This window comes from Mytilus galloprovincialis, chromosome 13 (assembly GCF_965363235.1).
Source record: "Mytilus galloprovincialis chromosome 13, xbMytGall1.hap1.1, whole genome shotgun sequence".
Classification (NCBI taxonomy): Eukaryota; Metazoa; Mollusca; class Bivalvia; order Mytilida; family Mytilidae; genus Mytilus; species Mytilus galloprovincialis.
In genome coordinates, this window is record NC_134850.1 from 27,048,413 (window position 1) to 27,070,553 (window position 22,141).

The following is a 22,141-nucleotide window of genomic DNA, read 5'->3' on the forward strand; positions in this document are numbered from 1 at the left end:
ATATATTGTTGTATGAATAAGACGCTTGATATTTTAAATGTCAACAATGTGATATTTGGTCAATTTGATTGAAATAACATTTCTTCTAAAATAAAAACGCCCTTAGTCATCATAGCCAAAGCCTATTATACCTGATAAACACTAATAAATTTTTAAAACCCAAACATATAATATGTATTATATGTCTCTGGTATAAACAAATATATTGTTGTATGAATAAGATGCTTGATATTTTAAATGTCAACAATGTGATATTTGGTCAATCTGAAGTTGAAATAACATTTCTTCTAAAATAAAAACGCCCTTAGTCATCATAGCCAAAGCCTATTATACCTGATAAACACTAATTAATAAATTTTTAAAACCCAAACTTTAATATCCTATGGTGACCCATACTTTTTATTATATTTTTGAAAAAAAACCATAGTAAAATCTTTTTTTTGGCAACGGCCGGACGGTATAAGAAAATTCTCTCTGAGAAAATATATACTGATGATCCATCTTAAGGTCGAGTGACTGTTTATAACAAATGAAGTGTGGGGATACAATCAGGGGCTGATCATAGGCGGATCTGGGGGACTGGGTGCCCGGCCCCTCGGCCCCCTTTCGTGGAAAAAAGGTTAATTACATAGGAAACCACTGATGTATAACTGGAGCCCCCCCCCCTTATGTCAGTAAGCGGGTACCCCTTATGAAAAGGGTCCGATGTATATTTTGAGTATTTGAAGGTGGGTACTGTACTTCCTATATTGTACATTTCGTATTGGCATTTGCATCAACGTTGACTCTCATATATATTGAGGGAGAAAGACATGATTTATAGATTATCGTTGATCATCTCAACCTTTCCTCGCTTGAGCTGGTAAAGCCCTGGTCACAACGAACCCACGACACATCTATACAGCGCCACGACAGGAATTTTTGTCAAATCGTGGGTCATCTGTGATCGTCGTACGACAACTATTTTATAGATCTTCCGCGACAAAAAAAATCGTACGATCTGTTGTGACCGGGGCTTAAGACGAAATTGAGAAAAGAATCGAGTTAGGATGACATGTGACGACGTTGCAAGTTAATTTCATTGATAACGGCCTCGTACACGATTACGGTTTTCATTTCACTCGACTGTGCTGAGAAAGGAAATTATCCTATAATGTTATTTGTAAAACATAGTACTGATTTAGAAGGTCATTTTAAAGACATTTGAAAAGTAGAATGTAATTGACTTGTGGTAATATTCCACTGAGTGTGTAGGCAACGGTAATTTCTTTGGTTAGCTTGCTTGTTAGCTGAACCGTTAAGTCATTATTAGGTCAGGAATACTACCCTCCTTTCGAAGTAGCCTAGTCGAACAGACATATAGATTGGTTATCTGTCGGACTATTCTACTCTTAAAGTAGGATAGTTTACCTAACCTAACCGTGAATGACTTCATGGTTCAGCTAAAAAGCAAGTTAACCAAATAGGCGAGTGACTTTAACCATAAAATTAAATTTTTAATGCACCTACCTAACACACGGCTAAATTATATATCATTTGAAAGCTACACATCTGTACTATCTGTTTTGCCCGGTCGTAAAAAAATCGTACGGTGCTATTTCCGTCAAATCAAGATCAAAGGCCAAGGACGAATAAGTGCATATTTTCTGAGATTTCAGCCTGATTGCATAATATGACTTTTATATACTAAATTCACATATGCAAACAATTTAAGCTTTTAGCAGAGAGATTAACAGTCATTATTCAAATGCATTTTTAAATATTTAAAGCGTTTTTTTTTACAGAGAGCACGTTTCCTGAAATTCGAGTAAAAGTTAACAAAATGTGTGAAAACCCAAATTTTTCTTTCTGGTGCAAATGCTAATCAATTAAAACTAAGTAAAACCCTGTAATAACTATCAAAGAAGTTTTTGACATCATAAAATTTCCTAAAATTATGCTTACTTTTAATCAAACAGCAAATCATAACAACGCATACAGTTGCCCAAAATACCGCCATCTGCGAAAAAAAACAGCTTTTTAGCATTTCTTCCTATTTAAACATTGTATGTGGTCAATATAAGATTTAATAAACAAATTCTTAAGAATCTCAAAAATTTAAAGTAAAAAAATATGTGCGCGAATCATCTTAATGCTTGAAATAAAGGGGGTGAAACTAAGAGATTGCAATCTGCATTGTAACTACCAGACTAAAATAAACATATTTCGACTTTTCTAATTGTTTGATTTGAAGCTTCATTATAAATATTGATGTAGTGAAAAGACCTTTTATTTATTTTATGTGAATTGAAAATTTGACCAAAATAAATAGAAAATAAATTGATGAAAATTGAAATTTCAAAGAATGTCAAAAACTAGTAAACACATTATAAAGCTTGACTACTTGATTGCTTAAATTGCGTTGTTCATTGTTTACATGCATTAATTCATCAAATAAGAATAATTTTGAAGAAAAAATATATATATTTAATACGCAACGATTCTAGTTACAACTAGACTTCCTGAAAAGCTTGAATGACTAGTTCATTTTTCATACGAGGATGACTTCATACAAGAGTTTCTGATGACGACTGAAAAGAAGCTATCATTATCTTGAAACTTCACTTTCCATTATATAAATGATGTCATCTCACTGAATAGTGCAAACTTTGTGATAATGTTGGACTCGTATTTTCCATTGAAATTGAAAATAAAAGACTCAACAGATAAAGTTTACTCTATCACGTATCTTGAAATCGATGATGAGGGTTGGTTGAGAACAAGTCTTACGACAAAAGAGATGAGCATAAAACAACCCATAAAAACACCCCTTACTACCAAATTATAAACTTTTCATTTCTATGTAACAACATTATAGCAACGCCGGCATATCTACATTACTAAAGGAAGAGACCAATTTCTTTGAGCCTCAACTCCTCTGAAATAAAGGCAACTATATTATACCGCTATTCAATAGTCATCAATCGATTTACTAGTAACTGAAATAAATCCGGGTCACAAAGCAAAAACTAGGGAAACGCATCAACTATAAGAGGAACACAACGATATAACAGAAACACAGAACCGCTACAAAAACAAACGCCAACATACAAAGAAACAGATTATTCGATACCAACTGCCATATGTCTGACTTGGTACAGGACATTTCAAGAAAAATGGTGGTTTAAACATGTTTTAAACCAGAGTTCAAATGCAAAGTTGGAATCATCCCTTTGAAAATTTCATGGACGCCACTACGAGTTGGTTGACAATTATGAGATATCTGTTTCGCCAGATGACGACTGATAAGTTCCATCGACGTAACCAAATTGCCGTCATTTCTGCCGTGAATGTCACCAACCGAATATAGAGGTGATTTTTTTCATTACTGCAAGTTAATGTCTTTAAAGTAAAATAATACCAAAGGGACAACCAACATCTCAAACCATGAATCAAATAAAGTTAATTAAAACCATGAACAAAATAAAATCAAAGTCCAAGAGACGAACAACAGTCCAAAAAACACAGCATACCATGAAAACGAACACTCCTAAAACAGCGAATGATCTTATGAGGTCAGGAAGGGTATTTAACTTTTTCATTTTGTTATTTCACAACTGCATGCTTATAGTGTTTTACATACACAATGACATGCATTTGTATTTTTAAAGCTTATGTAGAAAATGCTAAAAGCATCTTTTATTCAAATAATTAAAGCGATTAAACTTCTAAACACATTTAATATGACTTACTATAACACGATTTTAAACTAAACAAGAAGCAGCCGCATTTTATCTAGTTCGTTTACATCCCGCTTTAGACAACCAAGTGTTTCTAAACAGGGTTACTTATTTCAATGTTGCCTACGATTTAGTCGCAAAGTAATGTTTGCATTTGAACATGATTACAAAAAGTAAAAAAGTTTGACTTCGTAAAAAACATATTTTAACCTCAATTACCTCACATTTATTCTTTTCTTACTTAGATACCCCTTCTTTTATTATGGAAAATCATTCTTCTCCCTGATATTCACAATTAGCGATGTGCTATTTTAACATAGACAGATAGATTAACAAAATGATCGCTATTTGCAGATGGCAGATTTTTGGGCAAGTGCAAACACTTCAATAGAAGGCTGTTCCATGAACATTAATTAATAATTGCATCTTAAAATTACAAAAAAAATATTCCTTGACCTAAAACATATACATTTATCTATTTTTTTAGCATACAAATATCGATTCCCCAAGATATATTTTGCTTTTTGGATAATTTTTCATTTTTTTAGGATTTGCGATAAATTTCAATTTTCGGGAAATTTTGCGCATCGAATCTCTTATTTTTTGTTTGATTTGGAAATTCTGTATCATGTTCCATAAAGTTCATATGATCTTTTGGAAAATTTTATGGTACAAGAATTAGAAAATGGCGTTTTATTTAGTAATCGCAAATTTTGGAATGTTTTTTCATGACCTTTGACCTTGATTTAACAAAAATTGCACCGTACGATTTTTTTACGACCGGGCAAAACAGAAAGTACAGATTAACAGCTTTCGAATGATATATAATACAGCCGTGTGTTAGGTGGGTGCATTAAAGTCGTTAACTAAGCGTCTTTTTGAAATAAGTCACTCGCCTAAACGATATTACCTTTGGCTACACACCCAATGAAATCGGCGGTAAATGAAACGTCCCTGTTACTGCTCTTATATTGTTGATATATTTACATTCGTAGTACAAATGTCTTTTGTACAACTGTTTCAAAGATTACGTCCATTTAAAAATTGTCTTTAAATAATCCTACACCTTTCTAACTTTAAGCAACTTATCTTTTTTGTAGTGGTACAAAATCCCAAAATCAATATGTATTTATTATATGTATTTTTGAATTTAATATTTGTCTAAAATAGCAAAGGAAAGTTTTGGGACATTGCGGCACAATTTAAAGCCAGCAAAATAAGATCAAATAACAGTGGTGTATCGGCGTCACCGCTCAGGGAGCTACCGTTTGATTTCAGGCTACGGGGAGGCTAGGATGAAATTTCAAGTTGAAAAAGGCAGGACAGGTGTTTGGAGTTAAAAAAAAAAAAAAAGACAGAATGACCAACTTGACAAAAAAAAGACATGATGACAATTTTGATCAATTTATGAAAAATAAAGTTAGGATTAACTAAAAAAAAAAAAAGTAAGAAGGCCGAATAGAGTGAAAAATAAAAAGCTTAAGGCAGGACAGAGATTGCAACTTAAAAAAAATCAGGACAAAATTTTTCATATACATGCATAGTCAGCTATAACAGACCTTGCACTTACAGATGTAAAACAATTCAAACGAGAAAACTTACGGCTTAATTTATGAACACAAAATAGTACGAAACGAAAAACACATCATTATGTAATTCTTAATTAGAGTTCCCTTGACTATGAACAACCACTTATACTATATATATATATATACAGCTCGTCTAAACATCAACCCAACAATGTTAGATCTGTAAATTTGCTTTCGCAAATTTTTGGTTCTTCCCTCGCCGGGATTCGAACCCATGCTACTGTGATATCGTGACACCAAATCGCCTGCACTGCAGCCGTCCCGCTAGACCACACGACCACCTGGGCTCTCAAAAAAAGAGCTTTCGCTGGCCGTGTGTTACCTTTCCACGTCAGTTTTAATCTAGCGGCGTACTGCAGTACATGATATATAAGGCATGAAGATGTTATTGTTACAGATCAGCTAAATTATCTATAGTAAAGGATCCTACAAATGAATGTAAGATACAGTCACAGAAAATAATTATATTTATAAGTACGTCTGAGTCAGTGACAACCCTACAACAGATGTATCCATCGGATCGCCATCAATGATGGTGATACATGGCTGTGTACATAATGTATATACAACTCGTCTAAACATCAACCCAACAATGTTAGATCTGTAAATTTGCTTTCGCAAATTTTTGGTTCTTCCCTCGCCGGGATTCGAACCCATGCTACTGTGATATCGTGACACCAAATCGCCTGCACTGCAGCCGTCCCGCTAGACCACACGACCACCTGGGCTCTCAAAAAAAGAGCTTTCGCTGGCCGTTATATATATATATATATATATTGTACATAATGGCAAACAGGTACCCTACATGTATATTTGTGTATGTTACATGTATAGTTGTGTATGTCGTACTTGCTCAGGGCACTTATGATCATATATGATAAAGGTAGATCTATTCATTGAGTATTGTTATTCGACCACAGCTGGACGTTAAATATGCGACCACAAACACATGTTATGTTTTTTCTCCTTCACATTTGTAGCGGATTATCATTGGATTTCAAAGTAGTGGACCTTACACACGATCACAGCAATACAACAATATACTGGCCCGGAAATCCAGAATATAACTTTACAATCCTAGCTCGTGGGAATACGACCGGCGGCTTTTGGTAAGTGAAATCAAAATACATTTTAACTTTAACTTCGGGCGTTAGTAATGAATGTAACATATATACATGTCGTGTAAGCGATAAATTCGGCCTGGTAAAATATGTCTGGGCGGACAAATTTTACTAGTATAAAAAGTCCATTGTTACATAATTAGGTCTTTCTACTTTTTTCTACTGCCGTCTGAGATGCTTTTTTTTTTATTTTACAACATATCGAGAGGATTTTTGGCCAATGATATCGTACAATGACAGGGATTTCAAAACTCACCCTGTGCAATCAAACACTTATTCTTATAGGAGTTATCTTCCCGCGTCCCTTTTTTCTTGTTATCTTTATTTCTCTGAAATCGTAAAAGATTTCAACAAACTGTTTTCACCAAATTGTTTGTCTACTCTTAAGAATGTGTTGGTTAAGTTTAACTGATGTGATCGAATGACATATCATGGGAGTTATTTCCCTTCGAAAATTTAACATAGGTGATGTGTTGAATAAATTCATACATTATAAGTCAAAGAGGCCTAAAGTCTTTTAACATGAAGTCCTTGGTATATTTAGAGGAAATTGAGGCCAATGTCAAAGGTCAAGGTCATGGGCTAGGATGAAATTTGAAAAAAATAGGCAGGACAAGAGTTTTGAGTAACAAAAAGAGGCAGGATGACCACTTTGCAAAAAAAAAGGCAGGATGACAATTTAGGTAAAAAAAGTCAGGATAAACTAATAAAAAAAGGCAGGACCGAATAGAGTGAAAAATAAAAAGGCAGGACAGAGATTACAACTAAAAAAAAAATGCTGGACAAAATTTTTCATCCTAGCCACCCCCCCCCCCCCCCCCCCCCCCATAAAAATCAAATGGTAGATCCCTTAAGTCGAAGTGTTTTGGTCAACCCTTTTAGGAGTTTTCTCCCCTTATGTATTTAAAATCAGTATTATTCTGCAACCATACAAGCGAATGACCTGGACTGGGTTCTTTCGATTTGAGATCACTGACATTTGACCTTGAAATAGAGGCCAAGGTCAAAGGTCAATTTGACGTTCTAGATTTTGACCTTTGCTAAAGTTCTTATGATGCTATAAACAGTTTCGTATAAAAAAAAAACTAGGGTTATTCCCCGACTAAAAGTAACCATCAGAGGTTACTTTATTGGTGAAACAGTATCATGTTTTTTGTATTTGATTGTATAAATTAGTTAATTAGCTTTCAATAAAAACAGATTGAATGATTGAAATAATTTTAAAAATTATATTAAGTATACATGTTTAGAGGGGAGACAACACTGTAAACATCCTGTTTTGTTTTTTTTGGCAGTGAAACTTGAAAACTTATTTGCAGCCAATGTAGCTTTTTTCGAAGCAGGAAACAAGATTTTTTTTAAATGCCAGGTAAAAACCTATAAATTTCCTACAGTTTTGATTATGTAAAATGTGCATGGATCATGTCTTCATGGGTATGTACATGACCTGATTTCAGGTTTTTTATGTTCAAATTAGGCATTTTTCCCCCATATGTTCTTTGGGTGGAATTTTTTTAATATATTAAAAGTACACTTTAATTTTCATTTAATTATAAACTAGAGAACATTCTGATTCCAGTGATATCTAGTTTTATACAAGTATCTTTATTAATCAGTCCACCACTAAGGGTCACTTATGCGTGGTCCCTCAAAATATGACGTCATAGAAAAAACTGTTGATTGTACCCTTACTGGTTCTTTATAAAACAATAAAGTCTTTTGCATTTGGTTGTAGACATTTCAACATTTAACAGGTCAACCGGAAATGACCGTATTTTAACCGGAAAGAGCCTATTTCAGACTAATCCTATGAAGGCTATGAAAATAAGAATTCTTATGTGTTAATATCAGTTTGAAATAACAAATTTAAATACATGGACCAGGAGTGACATTTTCAAACACCGTTTTTGTCGAGCCTGCAACTTTTGTTGCAGAAAGCTCGACATAGGGATAGTGATCCGGCGGCGGCGGCGGCGGTGTTAGCTAACTTCTTAAAAGCTTTATATTTTAGAAGGTGGAAGACTTGGATGCTTTATACTTTTTATATAGATGCCTCATGTGACGAAGTTTCCGTCAGTCAAATGTCCAATGTCCTTGACCTCATTTTCATGGTTCAGTGACCACTTGAAAAAAAAGTTCAGATTTTTTGTAATGTTGAATTCTCTCTTATTATAAGTAATAGGATAACTATATTTGATATGTGCGTACCTTGCAAGGTCCTCATGTCTGTCATACAGTTTTCACTTGACCTCGACCTTATTTTATGGATCAGTGAACAAGGTTAAGTTTTGGTGGTCAAGTACATCTCAGATACTATAAGCAATAGGGCTAGTATATTCGGTGTATGGAAGGACTGTAAGGTGTACATGTCCAACTGGCAGGTGTCATCTGACCTTGACCTCATTTTCATGGTTCAGTGGTTATAGTTAAATTTTTGTGTTTTGGTCTGTTTTTCACATACTATATGCAATAGGTCTACTATATTTGTTGTATGGAATGATTGTCAGGTGTACATGTCTAGCGGGCAGATGTCATGTGACCTTGACCTCATTTTCATGGTTCAGTGGTCAAAGTTAAGTTTTTGAGTTTTGGTCTTTTTTTCTATTACTATATGCCATAGGTCAACTATATTTGGTGTATGGAAATATTTTATGATCTTTATGTCAGTCGTGCAGGTTTTATTTGACCGTGACCTCATTTTCACGGTTCATTGCACAGTGTTAAGTTTTTGTGGTTTGGTCTATTTTTCTTAAACTATAAGTAATAGGTCAACTATATATATGTTGTATAAAAGCATTGTTAGCTGTACATGTCTGCCTGGCATGGTTCATCTGACCTTGACCTCATTTTCAAGGTTCATTGGTCTTTGTTTAGTTAACTTGGTTAATGTTAAGTTTATGTGACAGTTGTAATAAAGCTTAGCTTTATACTTAGGACTACATGTATCAACATAATATCAATAATTAGTATAGAAGGCGAGACATTTTAGCGTGTGCACTCTTGTTTTAAATTTCATTCTTTATTAACGAGGTGGAAAGACCTTCAATTGTTCTCTGAACAATTGGTTTTTAATTTACTAGCATTTTTAGTCCGATGTTAGTAATCTATGTCCCCAGACTAATTTTCCTAGGAATTCAAGTCCATGTCATAAATATTCATAGGTATTAAAAAAACGTCTGTGTCCTTTTTTTATAGGAAAATATGAATGAATTAAATCATTTACATTAAAACGATGGAAATTTAAATGTTATGTTTTAATATTGTTGTGTATTTATATTTTTGACTAAATCATGTCCATGTCATTAATATTCATAGATAAAAACGTCCATGCCCATTAATTTTAAAAAGGTAATATAAATGTTATGTTTTAATATTGTTTAAGAGTTGTATATCAACTTTTTTAATACAATGTATGTCCCCAGACTAATTTTCCTAGGAAATTATGTCCATTTCATAAATATTCCTGGGTAAAAACGTCCCAGTCCTTTATTTAAAAAGGAATATTTAATGAAGCAAATTCTTTACATGTAAACAATGGAAATTCAATTTTTATGTTGTAGTATTGTTAAAGAGTGCATTAATATTTAATAAAATTCATGTCCCTAAACCAGTTTTCCTAGGAAATCATGTCCATGTCATTAATATTCCTAGGTAAAAACGTGCATGCTCCTTAATCTTAAAAGGTAAATTTAAATATATTTTAATATTTTTTTGAAATTGCTACACAATTTAAAAACATTTGATTTTTAGTACATAATTTTCTTTAAATATATAGAATCAGTCTTTTTCAAAACGTTTTTTAGGTATGAAAGTAACTACTTTGGTACAGCAGAACATGGTGGAACACATCTGGATTCACCTTCACATTTTTACAAAGACAGACATCGGACACATAACATTCCGATAGAAAATTTGATCGGTCCGGGAGTAATAATTAAAGTTAAGAATAAAGCAGCGAGGAATGCCGATTATCAGGTATCGATTGATGATTTAAAACAATGGGAAAGCATTTACAATCAGATTCCAGAAAAAGCGATTGTCATTATGAATTCAGGTTGGCACGAGCGCTACCCGAACGCATCCCTTGTATTCAATACAGACAGTCCTACAGATTCAAGTACATTTCACTTCCCCTCCTGGCATGAAAAAACAATCGAATGGCTTATTAGTGAACGTTCAGTGAACGTCATTGGTGTAGACACACCGTCAAATGACTTTGGACAATCTAAAACATTTCCAGTTCATATTCTCTTAGGTCAAGCCAATATTCCGGGTGCAGAAAATGTTGCAAATCTAGATGCGGTTCCAGAAGCAGGGAGTAATATTTTTGTAGCCGTGACCAAGATATACGATGGAAGCGGAGGTCCTGCAAGAATATTTGCAACTGTTCCCATCAAGGATACGAGTTCTGGATGTGCACACGGACTTAGTTTTGTATTGTTAATGTGCGCTTTGTGCATTTTTATCCAAATCGTTTGAAAGACTGGAGTGAATTGTTATCATCAAAGCATGTTTAAATATTCAATAAATTCGTCAAATCGGCAACAGTTCTGTATAAATGACCGATATTTGAGAAAAAAGGTCGTCTGACTCTATATGTTTCAATAAAAACAGGCAGATTTCTGTTTGCTAAAATTGCCCCCCCCCCTTTTCCTCCGGGCCTAATTTTTTATACGCCCGTCTTTTAGACAGGACGTATTATGGTATACCGTTGTCCGCCCGTCCGCCCGTCCGTCCGTCTGTCCGTCCGTCGTCTACACTTCGAACAATAACTCAAAAACAGTTTCACCAATTTCCATGAAACTTAAGTGAATTGTTTATATCTATTGATGTAAGCTCCCTTTCAATTTTTATAAATTTCAGATTTTAAGTTTTGGATTTATGGGGCTTTATTCATAAAAAAAGGGGGGTTTTTAACACTTCGGACAATAACTCAAAAAGGCTTTCATCAATGTCCATGAAACTTTGGTGAATTGTTTATATCTATTGATGTAAGCTCCCTTTCAATTTTTATAAATTTAAGATTTTAAGTTTTGGATTTATGGGGCTTTATTCATAAAAAAAGGGGGATTTTTAACACTTCGGACAATAACTCAAAAAGGCTTTCACCAATGTCCATGAAACTTTGGTGAATTGTTTATATCTATTGCTGTAACAAATAATACTTAATAAAATCTGATGAAAACATAAAATTTGTAAAATCTTTAGTTCAATTTAAAACATTAAATTTCTTGTAAAAAATAGGTTCCATGAATGTCATACGTTTGTACTATTATTGAATGGTTGCAAGGATGAAAGCACATTAGCAGTTCCTGAGATACTAACTGTTCCCTGAGGCATATGTCATTTTATGATAACATTTTTACTATCTAAGCTATGGATAAAAATCAAATACTGTTTTTGCATATAGGATGTTTTATTCTTGTTAAAATTGGTTGCAATGAAATCACAAATGATACCTTAGCATTCCAGCTTTTTTATACAGTTCGGTTTCGGTGGAAGGGTTGAGCGCAATAAAAAACATAACTAGTCTACAATAGCACATAATAAGTGAACAAGTGACAACATGAAAATCCTAACATGTGACTACATATTCCTTAAATGTTAAAGGGTGTCATTTTATGAAAAAAATAAGGAAATCAAGTCTCCTAAACATTTATCAATATGATCATCTTGTGAATATTCTAAACAATAAAAAGGTAATAATCATTATCCACCATATTAAGCACCATTTGAACAACTTTTGCATACATCTTTGTATAATTTAGTATGGATTCCTTACTGTGTTCAACAGAATCTAACTATGAGCAATATACCCCAAGAAAATTACCTTCTTTCAAACTACATGTTTTTTGTACTATAAAATTTGGAAATCAGCCATAGAATTACTAAAACCCATAATCATATATCACTTTCCTTATATTGCATTGAAGACTTCTATGTTATATGCCAATGTTAATGATATTTGTTTTTATGCCCCACCTACGATAGTAGAGGGGCATTATGTTTTCTGGTCTGTGGGTCCGTTCGTCTGTTCGTCCGTCCGTCTGTCCCGCTTCAGGTTAAAGTTTTTGGTCAAGGTAGTTTTTGATGAAGTTGAAGTCCAATCAACTTGAAACTTAGTACACATGTTCCTTATGATATGATCTTTCTAATTTTAAAGCCAAATTAAACTTTTGACCCCAATTTCACGGTCCACTGAACATAGAAAATAAAAGTGCATGTTTCAGGTTAAAGTTTTTGGTCAAGGTAGTTTTTGATGAAGTTGAAGTCCAATCAACTTGAAACTAAGTACACATGTTCCCTATGATATTATCTTTCTAATTTTATTGCCTTATTATATTTGTTATCCAATTTCACGGTCCATTGAACATGGAAAATGCGAGTGGGGCATCCGTGTACTTTGGACACATTCTTGTTTATGCTAAATATTGAAAAGCTGAACTAGGTTTAATCATCAGTGTCTTCTTCACTGTAATCACTGTCCTCATCATCAGAAAAATCCTCATTTTCATTCTCAGAAGAGACCTCCTCATCATCAATGAAATCTTTATCTTCATCATCAATGAAATCCTTACTTTCATCACCTACTTCCTCATTTAGATCATAACTTTCAGTAGAGTCACTTTCACCATCTTCACTTTCCCTGTTATCTTCTTGCTGCTCCTCATTGTCATTGTAGTCTTTTTTGCCATTTTTATACGCCCGTCGTCAATGAAATCCTTACTTTCATCACCTACTTCCTCATTTAGATCATAACTTTCAGTAGAGTCACTTTCACCATCTTCACTTTCCCTGTTATCTTCTTGCTGCTCCTCATTGTCATTGTAGTCTTTTTTGCCATTTTTATACGCCCGTCGTCTTTCAAACAACGGGCGTATCATGCGCTAAAGCGCAGCCCTTTATTTTATTATACTAGAATATGTTAGACAATTGATGACTAATAGCATCAGATAACATACAAAAAACCAAATTTCCCATTGCGATTTCAAGATTGAAACTTAAAGTCTGTCGTTAAGAGTGTTGGCAGAATTTTAAGGGGTTTCTAAAACGGTGTGTTTGACTTCAAGTCAAATCTATTTGTATAATACAGTTTCACAAGTAAGATCATTAGTATGCTTAAATTTAGCTTTCATGGTAAAGAAAAACAACTGGATTGACAAGAACAAAGTGCGCACTACACTTTGACAATTATATCAGCATAAGGTTATTTTATTGTGCATACTGCTTTGGTGACTCATTACAAAAGGTATTTCAACTGACCGATTTATTAGGTTTACTAAATTATGAATTTTATGTTATTATATCAACATTCAACTTTAAAATATAAAAATCATGGAATCTGAAGCGAGCTGATAATTTATATCCTTTGCTTTTTATTTTATACAGCTAAAGGAAAAAGCATTGGACTCAAACACGCTTGAATGTGACAATAACGTTCTCGTCAGAATAAGGTTGTTACCAATTTTCCAGATTAAAAAAAAACTTTTGATGGAGACAGGGGTGTAAGTTAATACCTTTAACAGATCAATCTCGTATCTTTACTTGAAATTCTGTCAACGGAAATTCTTGATATGCATCTCGGAGAATAAAACTTATCTAAGCCTGTAAAAAAATCGTTTTTTGTTTATTGTTTTATGTTTGTTTGTTTTTTTATTGACATAATATACAACATTACAAGGTATTCTAACATAAAAGGTTTTCAACTTCCAGTTGTGAATGATAGATGTCTTGGCGTATTGCGTTTTCGCTAATTTTCAAAGTCCCAACTACTACGTTTCCCGAAATTTAAAGTATATATATACGTTTCCGCAATATGTATTTATTACTTTTCCGGAAATTTACCTGGTAAATTATCTATACTATTAAACGAGAAGACCTCATTTTGGGTGTCGCTTCTCCTCCTTCCACAATAAATTAATCATCATGCCTCTGTGTCCTATAGGTAACATGTATAGTCGCATTTGTCATCCATTCTTATGATCATTCAGTTGGGGTTATTTTGGGATAAAAACGAAAAAGAATGCGTCCGGATATTTTCCCGTCATTGGACAAAACTTTAAGTCAGATTAGACTTCCGGTTTGTGTTTTTCTGTACTTTGAACATACAAAGACTATGAATAAAGTATATAAATTTTATTTCTGCTGTCATTTTGAGTTCTAGCATGTATCATCCTTGCTTAACGTGTTTCAGTTTGGGTTATTTTGGGAGGAAAACGAAAATGAATAATATTTGCTATTTACTATCAATTAGTTTACAGTGGATCCAGAACTTTTCATAAGGGAGGGGGCACTGACTGACCTAAAAGGGGGGGGGGGCCGTTCCTCTCATGCTTCAGTGATTCCCCATATATATAATCAACAAATTTTTTTCAACGAAATGGGGGCAGGGCCTCCAGCCCCCCCTGGGATCCGCCTATGGTTTATAATCAACGGCGGTCACTGTGGATATATTTCTGTACATACTTACATGTATACATTTACTATGAATAACTGTATTTGTTATAATTTACTATAAATTCCTTTTCTGTACCTTGAACATACAAAGACTATGAATAAAGTATATAAATTTGCTATCTGCTATCATTTTGAGTTAGCATTCATCATACTTGCTTAGGCAGCAACCATTTGATTTTCTGGGGGGGGCTATGGTTTTTTTTAGCTCACCTGGCCCGAAGGGCCAAGTGAGCTTTTCCCATCACTTTGCGTCCGTCGTCCGTCGTCCGTCGTCCGTCGTCGTCCGTCGTCCGTCGTCCGTCGTCGTCGTCCGTCGTCGTTAACTTTTACAAAAATCTTCTCCTCTGAAACTACTAGGCAAAATTAAATCAAACTTGGCCACAATCATCATTGGGGTATCTAGTTTAAAAAATGTGTGGCGTGACCCGGCCAACCAACCAAGATGGCCGCCATGGCTAAAAATAGAACATAGGGGTAAAATGCAGTTTTTGGCTTATAACTCAAAAACCAAAGCATTTAGAGGAAATCTGACAGGGGTAAAATTGTTTATCAGGTCAAGATCTAACTGCCCTGAAATTTTCAGATGAATCGGACAACCCGTTGTTGGGTTGCTGCCCCTGAATTGATAATTTTAAGGAAATTTTGCTGTTTTTGGTTATTATCGTGAATATTATTATAGATAGAGATAAACTGTAAACAGCAATAATGTTCAGCAAAGTAAGATTTACAAATAAGTCAACGTGACCGAAATGGTCAGTTGACCCCTTTAAGAGTTATTGCCCTTTTTAGTCCATTTTTAACCATTTTTCGTAAATCTTAGTTATCTTTTACAAAAATCTTCTCCTCTGAAACTACTGGGACAAATTAATCCAAACTTGGCCACAATCATCATTGGGATATGTAGTTTAAAAAATGTGTGGCGTGACCCGGCCAACCAACCAAGATGGCCGCCATGGCTAAAAATAGAACATAGGGGTAAAATGCAGTTTTTGGCTTATAACTCAAAAACCAAAGCATTAAGAGCAAATCTGACATGGAGTAAAATTGTTTATCAGGTTTAGATCTATCTGCCCTGAAATTTTCAGATGAATCGAACAACCCGTTGTTGGGTTGCTGCCCCTGAATTGATAATTTTAAAGAAATTTTGCTGTTTTTGGTTATTATCTTGAATATTATTATAGATAGAGATAAACTGTAAACAGCAATAATGTTCAGCAAAGTAAGATCTACAAATAAGTCAACATGACCAAAATGGTCAGTTGACCACTTTAGGAGTTATTGCCCTTTATAATCAATTTTTAACCATTTTTCGTAAATCTTAGTAATCTTTTAGAAAAATCTTCTTCTCTAAAACTACTGGGCCAAATTTAACCAAACTTGGCCATAATCATCATTGGGGTATCTAGTTTAAAAAATGTGTCCGGTGACCCGGCCAACCAACCAAGATGGCCGCCGTGGCTAAAAATAGAACATAGGGGTAAAATGCAGTTTTTGGCTTATAACTCAAAAACCAAAGCATTTAGAGCAAATCTGACATAGAGTAAAATTGTTCATCAGGTGAAGATCTATCTGCCCTGAAATTTTCAGATGAATCGGATAATTGGTTGTTAGGTTGCTGCCCCTGAATTGGTAATTTTTAGGAAATTTTGCTGTTTTTTTTGTTATCTTGAATATTATTATAGATAGAGATAAACTGTAAACAGCAATAATGTACAGCAAAGTAAGAACTAAAAATAAGTCACTATGACCAAAATAGTCAATTGACCCCTTAAGGAGTTATTGCCCTTCATAGTCAATTTTTAACAATTTTCTTAAAATTTGAAGATTTTCAATAACATTTTCCACAGAAAGTACTGTTATAGATAGAGATAATTGTAAGCAGCAATAAGGATGATTAGTAAAGTAAGATCTACAAACACATCACCATCACCAAAACACAATTTTGTCATGAATCCATCTGTGTCTATTGTTTTATATTCACATAGACCAAGGTGAGCGACACAGGCTCTTTAGAGCCTCTAGTTTTCTGTACAAACTTTTTTTTTCGCCTGCGGCGAAAAACAATCTATTTTTTTTTCGCGACAAGTCGAAAACAATTTTTTTCTTTCAATTTTAGCATTACATATAGTGGCAGCTGGGGGTGAAACAAACAATTTTTTTTTCTCAGAATCAAAAACAAATTATTTTTTTCTCCAAAAACTGGAAACAAACTTTTTTTTCCAAAAAAAACCATAGCCCCCCCCCCCCCCCCCCCCCCCAGAAAATCAAATGGTTGCTGCCTTAACGTGTTTCAGTTTGGGTTATTTTTTTGGGAGGAAAACGAAAATGAATAATATTGGCTATTTACTATCAATTAGTTTACAGTGGCGGATCCAGAACTTTTCATTAGGGGGGGGGGACTGACTGACCTAAAAAGGGGGGGGGCGTTCCTCTCATGCTCCAGTGATTCCCCATATAATCAACAAAATTTTTACTATTCATGGCGTTCACTGATGTATATATATATATATATATATATATATATATATATATATATATGTAAGTACCTTTGACTTTGATACCTCTCCTAAAATTCTCTGTATAGTAATTTAATTAAAGTATATATGCATGTTCATAGAGTACAGAAAAACAGAAGGTATAAAAATCGGTATTTGGAAAATAGGGGGAGGGCAATAAATGGGCCCAGTCCCTAAGTACCTTTGACTTTTGACACCTCTCCTGAAATTCTCTGTATAGTAATTAAAGTATATATGCATGTTCATAGAGTACAGAAAAACAGAAGGTATAAAAATCAGTATTTGGAAAATAGGGGGAGGGCAAAAAATGTGCCCAGTCCCTAAGTACCTTTGACTTTTGATATCGCTCCTGAAATTCTCCAGTCAGTTTAATTTTTTTTACAATTTACATACGCTCTATTTCCCCGCGATTTCGCGGGTGTGTTCTAGTCTATACTATTAAACGAGAAGACCTCATTTTTGGTGTCGCTTCTCTTCTTTCCACAATAAATTAATCAACACGCCTCTGTGTCCTATAGGTACAGTGTATAGTCGCATTTGTCATCCATTCATATGATTATTCAGATTGGGTTATTTTAGGAGAAAAACGAGAAAAAAGGCATCCGGGTATTGTCCCGTCATTGTACGAAATTTTAAGTCAGATTAGACTTCCGGTTTGCGTTTTTCTGTATACTTTGACCATACATATACTACGAATAAAGTGTATTTTCAGAATTTTATCTGCTATCATTTTCAAGTTTACTATCCACGGCAGTCACAGAGTTTATTAAAATAGAGAGGGTCTGTATACTATATCAATGATCACCATGGATCGATTAGTAAACTTACGCTTTATTTATACAGTAATGAATGTTCATTATTTACAGATAAGCGCTAAAATTATTCATGTGAACTTTTGATACTTTTTCTGAAATTCTCCAGTCATTAAATCTTTTACAAAATTCATTGATTACAAAAAAAAAAAGAAGATGTGGTATGATTGCCATGTTGAGACAACTCTCCACAAGAGACCAAAATGACACAGAAATTAACAATTATAGGTTACCGTACGGCCTTCAACAAAGAGCAAAGCCCATACCGCATACTCAGCTTCAAAAGACCCCGAAATGACAATGTAAAACAATGCAAACGAGAAAACTAGCGGCCTTATTTATGTACAAAAAATGAACGAAAAACAAATATGTAACATATAAACAAACGACAACCACTGAATTACAGGCTCCTTACTTAAATAAATGTTCATAACATACTAAATGTATGTTCATATTGAAATTGATAGAAAACCAAAAATTGGGAACTTTGAAAATAAAGGTGGAGGTTAAAAAAAAACATTTCCCTGTCCCCAATAACCTATGACTTATGATACTTTTGCTGAAATTCTCCAGTCATTCTGTATTTAACAAAATTCTTCCAACAACACTTTACATACTGATACTTTAAACTACGCTCTGAATGCCCGCGATTTTGCGGGTGTGTTCTAGTAAATATAAATTAGATAAATTTTTTTTTTTAATTTTTTTAAGAAAGAAAAGGTTCTTGTCTTATATCTACAATATACTAGATATAACCGGTTGACTGATTTTGAAAACATGGCTAACACATTTCTTTGGTATGCCAACTGACAAGATTGAAGAATGCCACGGTTTTGTTGAATTAATAGCCGATGCTTCATCTGACGATAAATGCATGAAGTTTGCCGATTATATATTGGAATTTTATATAGATGACAATTAGAGATTTTCACCAACCATTTGGGCATCACCTCCTGACCCCGAGGAAAAGAGAACAACGAATGGTGCCGAGTCTTTTCGTGCCCACCTGAACGAGCAGTTTTACGCTAGCCATCATAACATTTTTGTCTTTGTCGATGTGTTATTGAACTGCAAACAACATCATGCATAGAGATGAGAACTCTAAATGTAAAAGCACCAGCTCGCGGGAAATATGAAAAGGAGAAGATGGACTTCCTTCTTGAACAAAATACAAAACTTGTAAAATTAACGGTGAAAGTACTACTGTGGACCTCTTTACGACGTGTTGGCTACAAATATTCTGCCAGAACTGACTTATGAACTCATATCAAGATATATCTGATTAGTGTTGACTTTTGAACATACGTTTTCATACATTTTAAAGATGAATTTTACTTGCATGTTAAGACGACCTCTAGCCTTATACATATTTATTTCTTATTATGTCTTAATTTAATAGCCGATGCTTCATCTGATCATGACGATACATGCATGAGGTTTTTCTTTATGAAGGGTGAGTGCTTCTTCAGGGGTCATGAACCAATCCTTCATGCTATAATAAGCTTTGACTACCGATCTAGTCAGTATTTATTTTAAGTTCCGATGTCTACTATACGCCACCATTGGTGGTTTTGGGAATAGCTCTCTACATTTCGCATTGCGAAGTAGTTGTTTATAATGTTTACGCAAAGCTTTATTTATATTTCCTTACGAAAAGTGATATTTAGTTACAAATACTAGTAGTATCTTCTTGTCAGATTTTTGTATAAAGCGGATTAACTCTGATCGTTCGATATTGAGAGCCGATTCACAGTTACGATGTATTTCATGCTCCTTATATACCCTTTGCTTAAGATGACCCTTGAATTTACAAATTGTATCTTTTAAATTCTGTGTGTTGCTGTTGTTTCTGTGGTGGCAAACATGTTATTCAAGGGATAAAAAAAACGATGGCAGTAAATGAATTGCCCCCATGCAGACCAATTATTTCTCAATGCAACTCTGTCACCGAAAGGGTTAGCAAATTTATTGATTACTTTTTGATACCTATAGTTAAAAGACAGACCATGCAGTTACATTAGAGATAGTGGGGATTTTATAGATAAAATAGAAAATTTAAGGCCTGATCGGGATTGACTTTTAATCTCTTTTGACTGCACCAGCATGTATACACATAGAGTTCAATGAACTCATTCATTCTGTTGGACGGGCTTATAGCAGTGCAGTAAAAGAAGATTATCCGATAAAATTACCTAGCTGTGAAACAATTAAATTGTTAGTAGCCACAATGTTGAAAAACAATTATTTTGAATTTAATGACCGATACTTTGTACAGAAAACAGGAGCTAGTATGGGAAGTAAATGCAGCCCAGAAATTTGTGATATTAGAGCATTCGAAGTTTTTAATGAAGTCATTGAAAAATATAACTATAAAAATAAGATTTTATTTTACAGAAGGTATAGAGATGATGCGTTTATAATAGCTCGTTCATCACGAGAAGAGGTTGAGGAGTTCTTTAAAATAGCAAATGATCGTCACCCTTAATTAAAGTTTACTTATGAAATTTCAAACGAAGAAATTATTTTTCTCGATACAGTCATACATAAAGGGAAGAGGTTCAGAAACACCGGTATCCTTGATATAAAGAGCTACATCAAACCTACTAATACATTTTAATATTTAGATAGGACGTCTATGCATTACCCAACAGTCTTCTCTGGATTTATAAAAGGGGAAGTTATTCGCCACCACCGAAACAACAGCAACACACAGAATTTAAAAGATACAATTTGTAAATTCAAGGGCCATCTTAAGCAAAGGTGATATATTAAAGGAGCATGAAATACATTGTAACTGTGAATCGGCTCTCAATATCGAACGATCAGAGTTACTCCGCTTTAAACAAGAATTTGACAAGCAGATACCACTAGTATGTGTAACTATTATCACTTTTCGTTAGGAAATATCAATAAAGCTTTGCGTAAACATTATAAATAACTACTTCGCAATGCGAAATGTAGGGAGCTATTCCCAAAACCACCAATGGTGGCGTATAGTAGACATCGGAACATAAAAGAAATACTGACTAGCTCGGTAGTCAAAGCTTATTATAACATAAAGGAATGGGTCAGGACTCCTGAAGAAGCACCCACCCTTCATATGAGCCACGGAATATTGTAGAGTTTGTCCTATTATGTACTGCAGAAACACGATGTGTTGGGCATGTTTGGTCCTGGAGAATAGGCAAACGTGGCTGTTAGGTACTTTCAGACATTCAACATCATAAAGAAAAGCCTCATCATAATAGAGAAAAACCTCATCATAATAGAGAAAAACATCATCATAATGAAGAAAACCCTCATCACAATAAAGAAAAACCTCATCATAATAGAGAAAACCCTTATCATAAATGAGAAAAACTCATCATAATAGAGAAAAACCTCATCATAATAAAGAAAAACCGCATCATAATAGAAAAAAAACCTCATCATGATAAAGAAGGAAGTACCATAAGGCAGTTACGGCGTTTCATAAACGACCACTTAACTTGAAAAGGGGGCGTCGGAAAACTAAATAAAAATGTGTGTGCGCTTTGCGCGAAAAAAAAAAATATCTGACTCACGACAGATAAAAACCCATAGTTGCTCCTTTACAGAACGCCGAGTTTATCTTATCTGGAAGTGACATAAATTCAACTTGTCGTTTTCGTCTTCTTCTATTGCATGGATATCCTTCCAGTTATGGAACACCCTATACAGTTGTGTACTATCTATACTACAAAAGGAAGAGACCGATTTCGTTGAGCCGCAACTTCTCTGAAATCATACAAAGTCGGAAATATTTGTGATATGACGTATAAATGTAGTAGTTTGTACTTCCAAAATTTGACCTTGAAACTATTTTTTTCTACAGAAAAAGCCAATTTTTGAGAAAATATCCCATTTCAGAGACCGTTATCGATCCGTGTCTTATACGCTTTCGCGCAC

The 22,141-nt window shown here is 34.1% G+C and overlaps 1 protein-coding gene across 1 annotated transcript; it reads left to right on the forward strand.

Moving 5' to 3' along the window:
• The first annotated feature begins 6,139 nt into the window (after positions 1–6,139).
• Positions 6,140–10,974, forward strand: LOC143057375 (isatin hydrolase-like). The gene is made up of 2 exons (XM_076230679.1): positions 6,140–6,417; positions 10,233–10,974. Exons 1-2 carry the CDS (start codon positions 6,242–6,244, stop codon positions 10,906–10,908), a joined length of 852 nt encoding a protein of 283 aa, XP_076086794.1. The 5' UTR covers positions 6,140–6,241; the 3' UTR covers positions 10,909–10,974.
• The last annotated feature ends 11,167 nt before the right edge of the window (positions 10,975–22,141 follow it).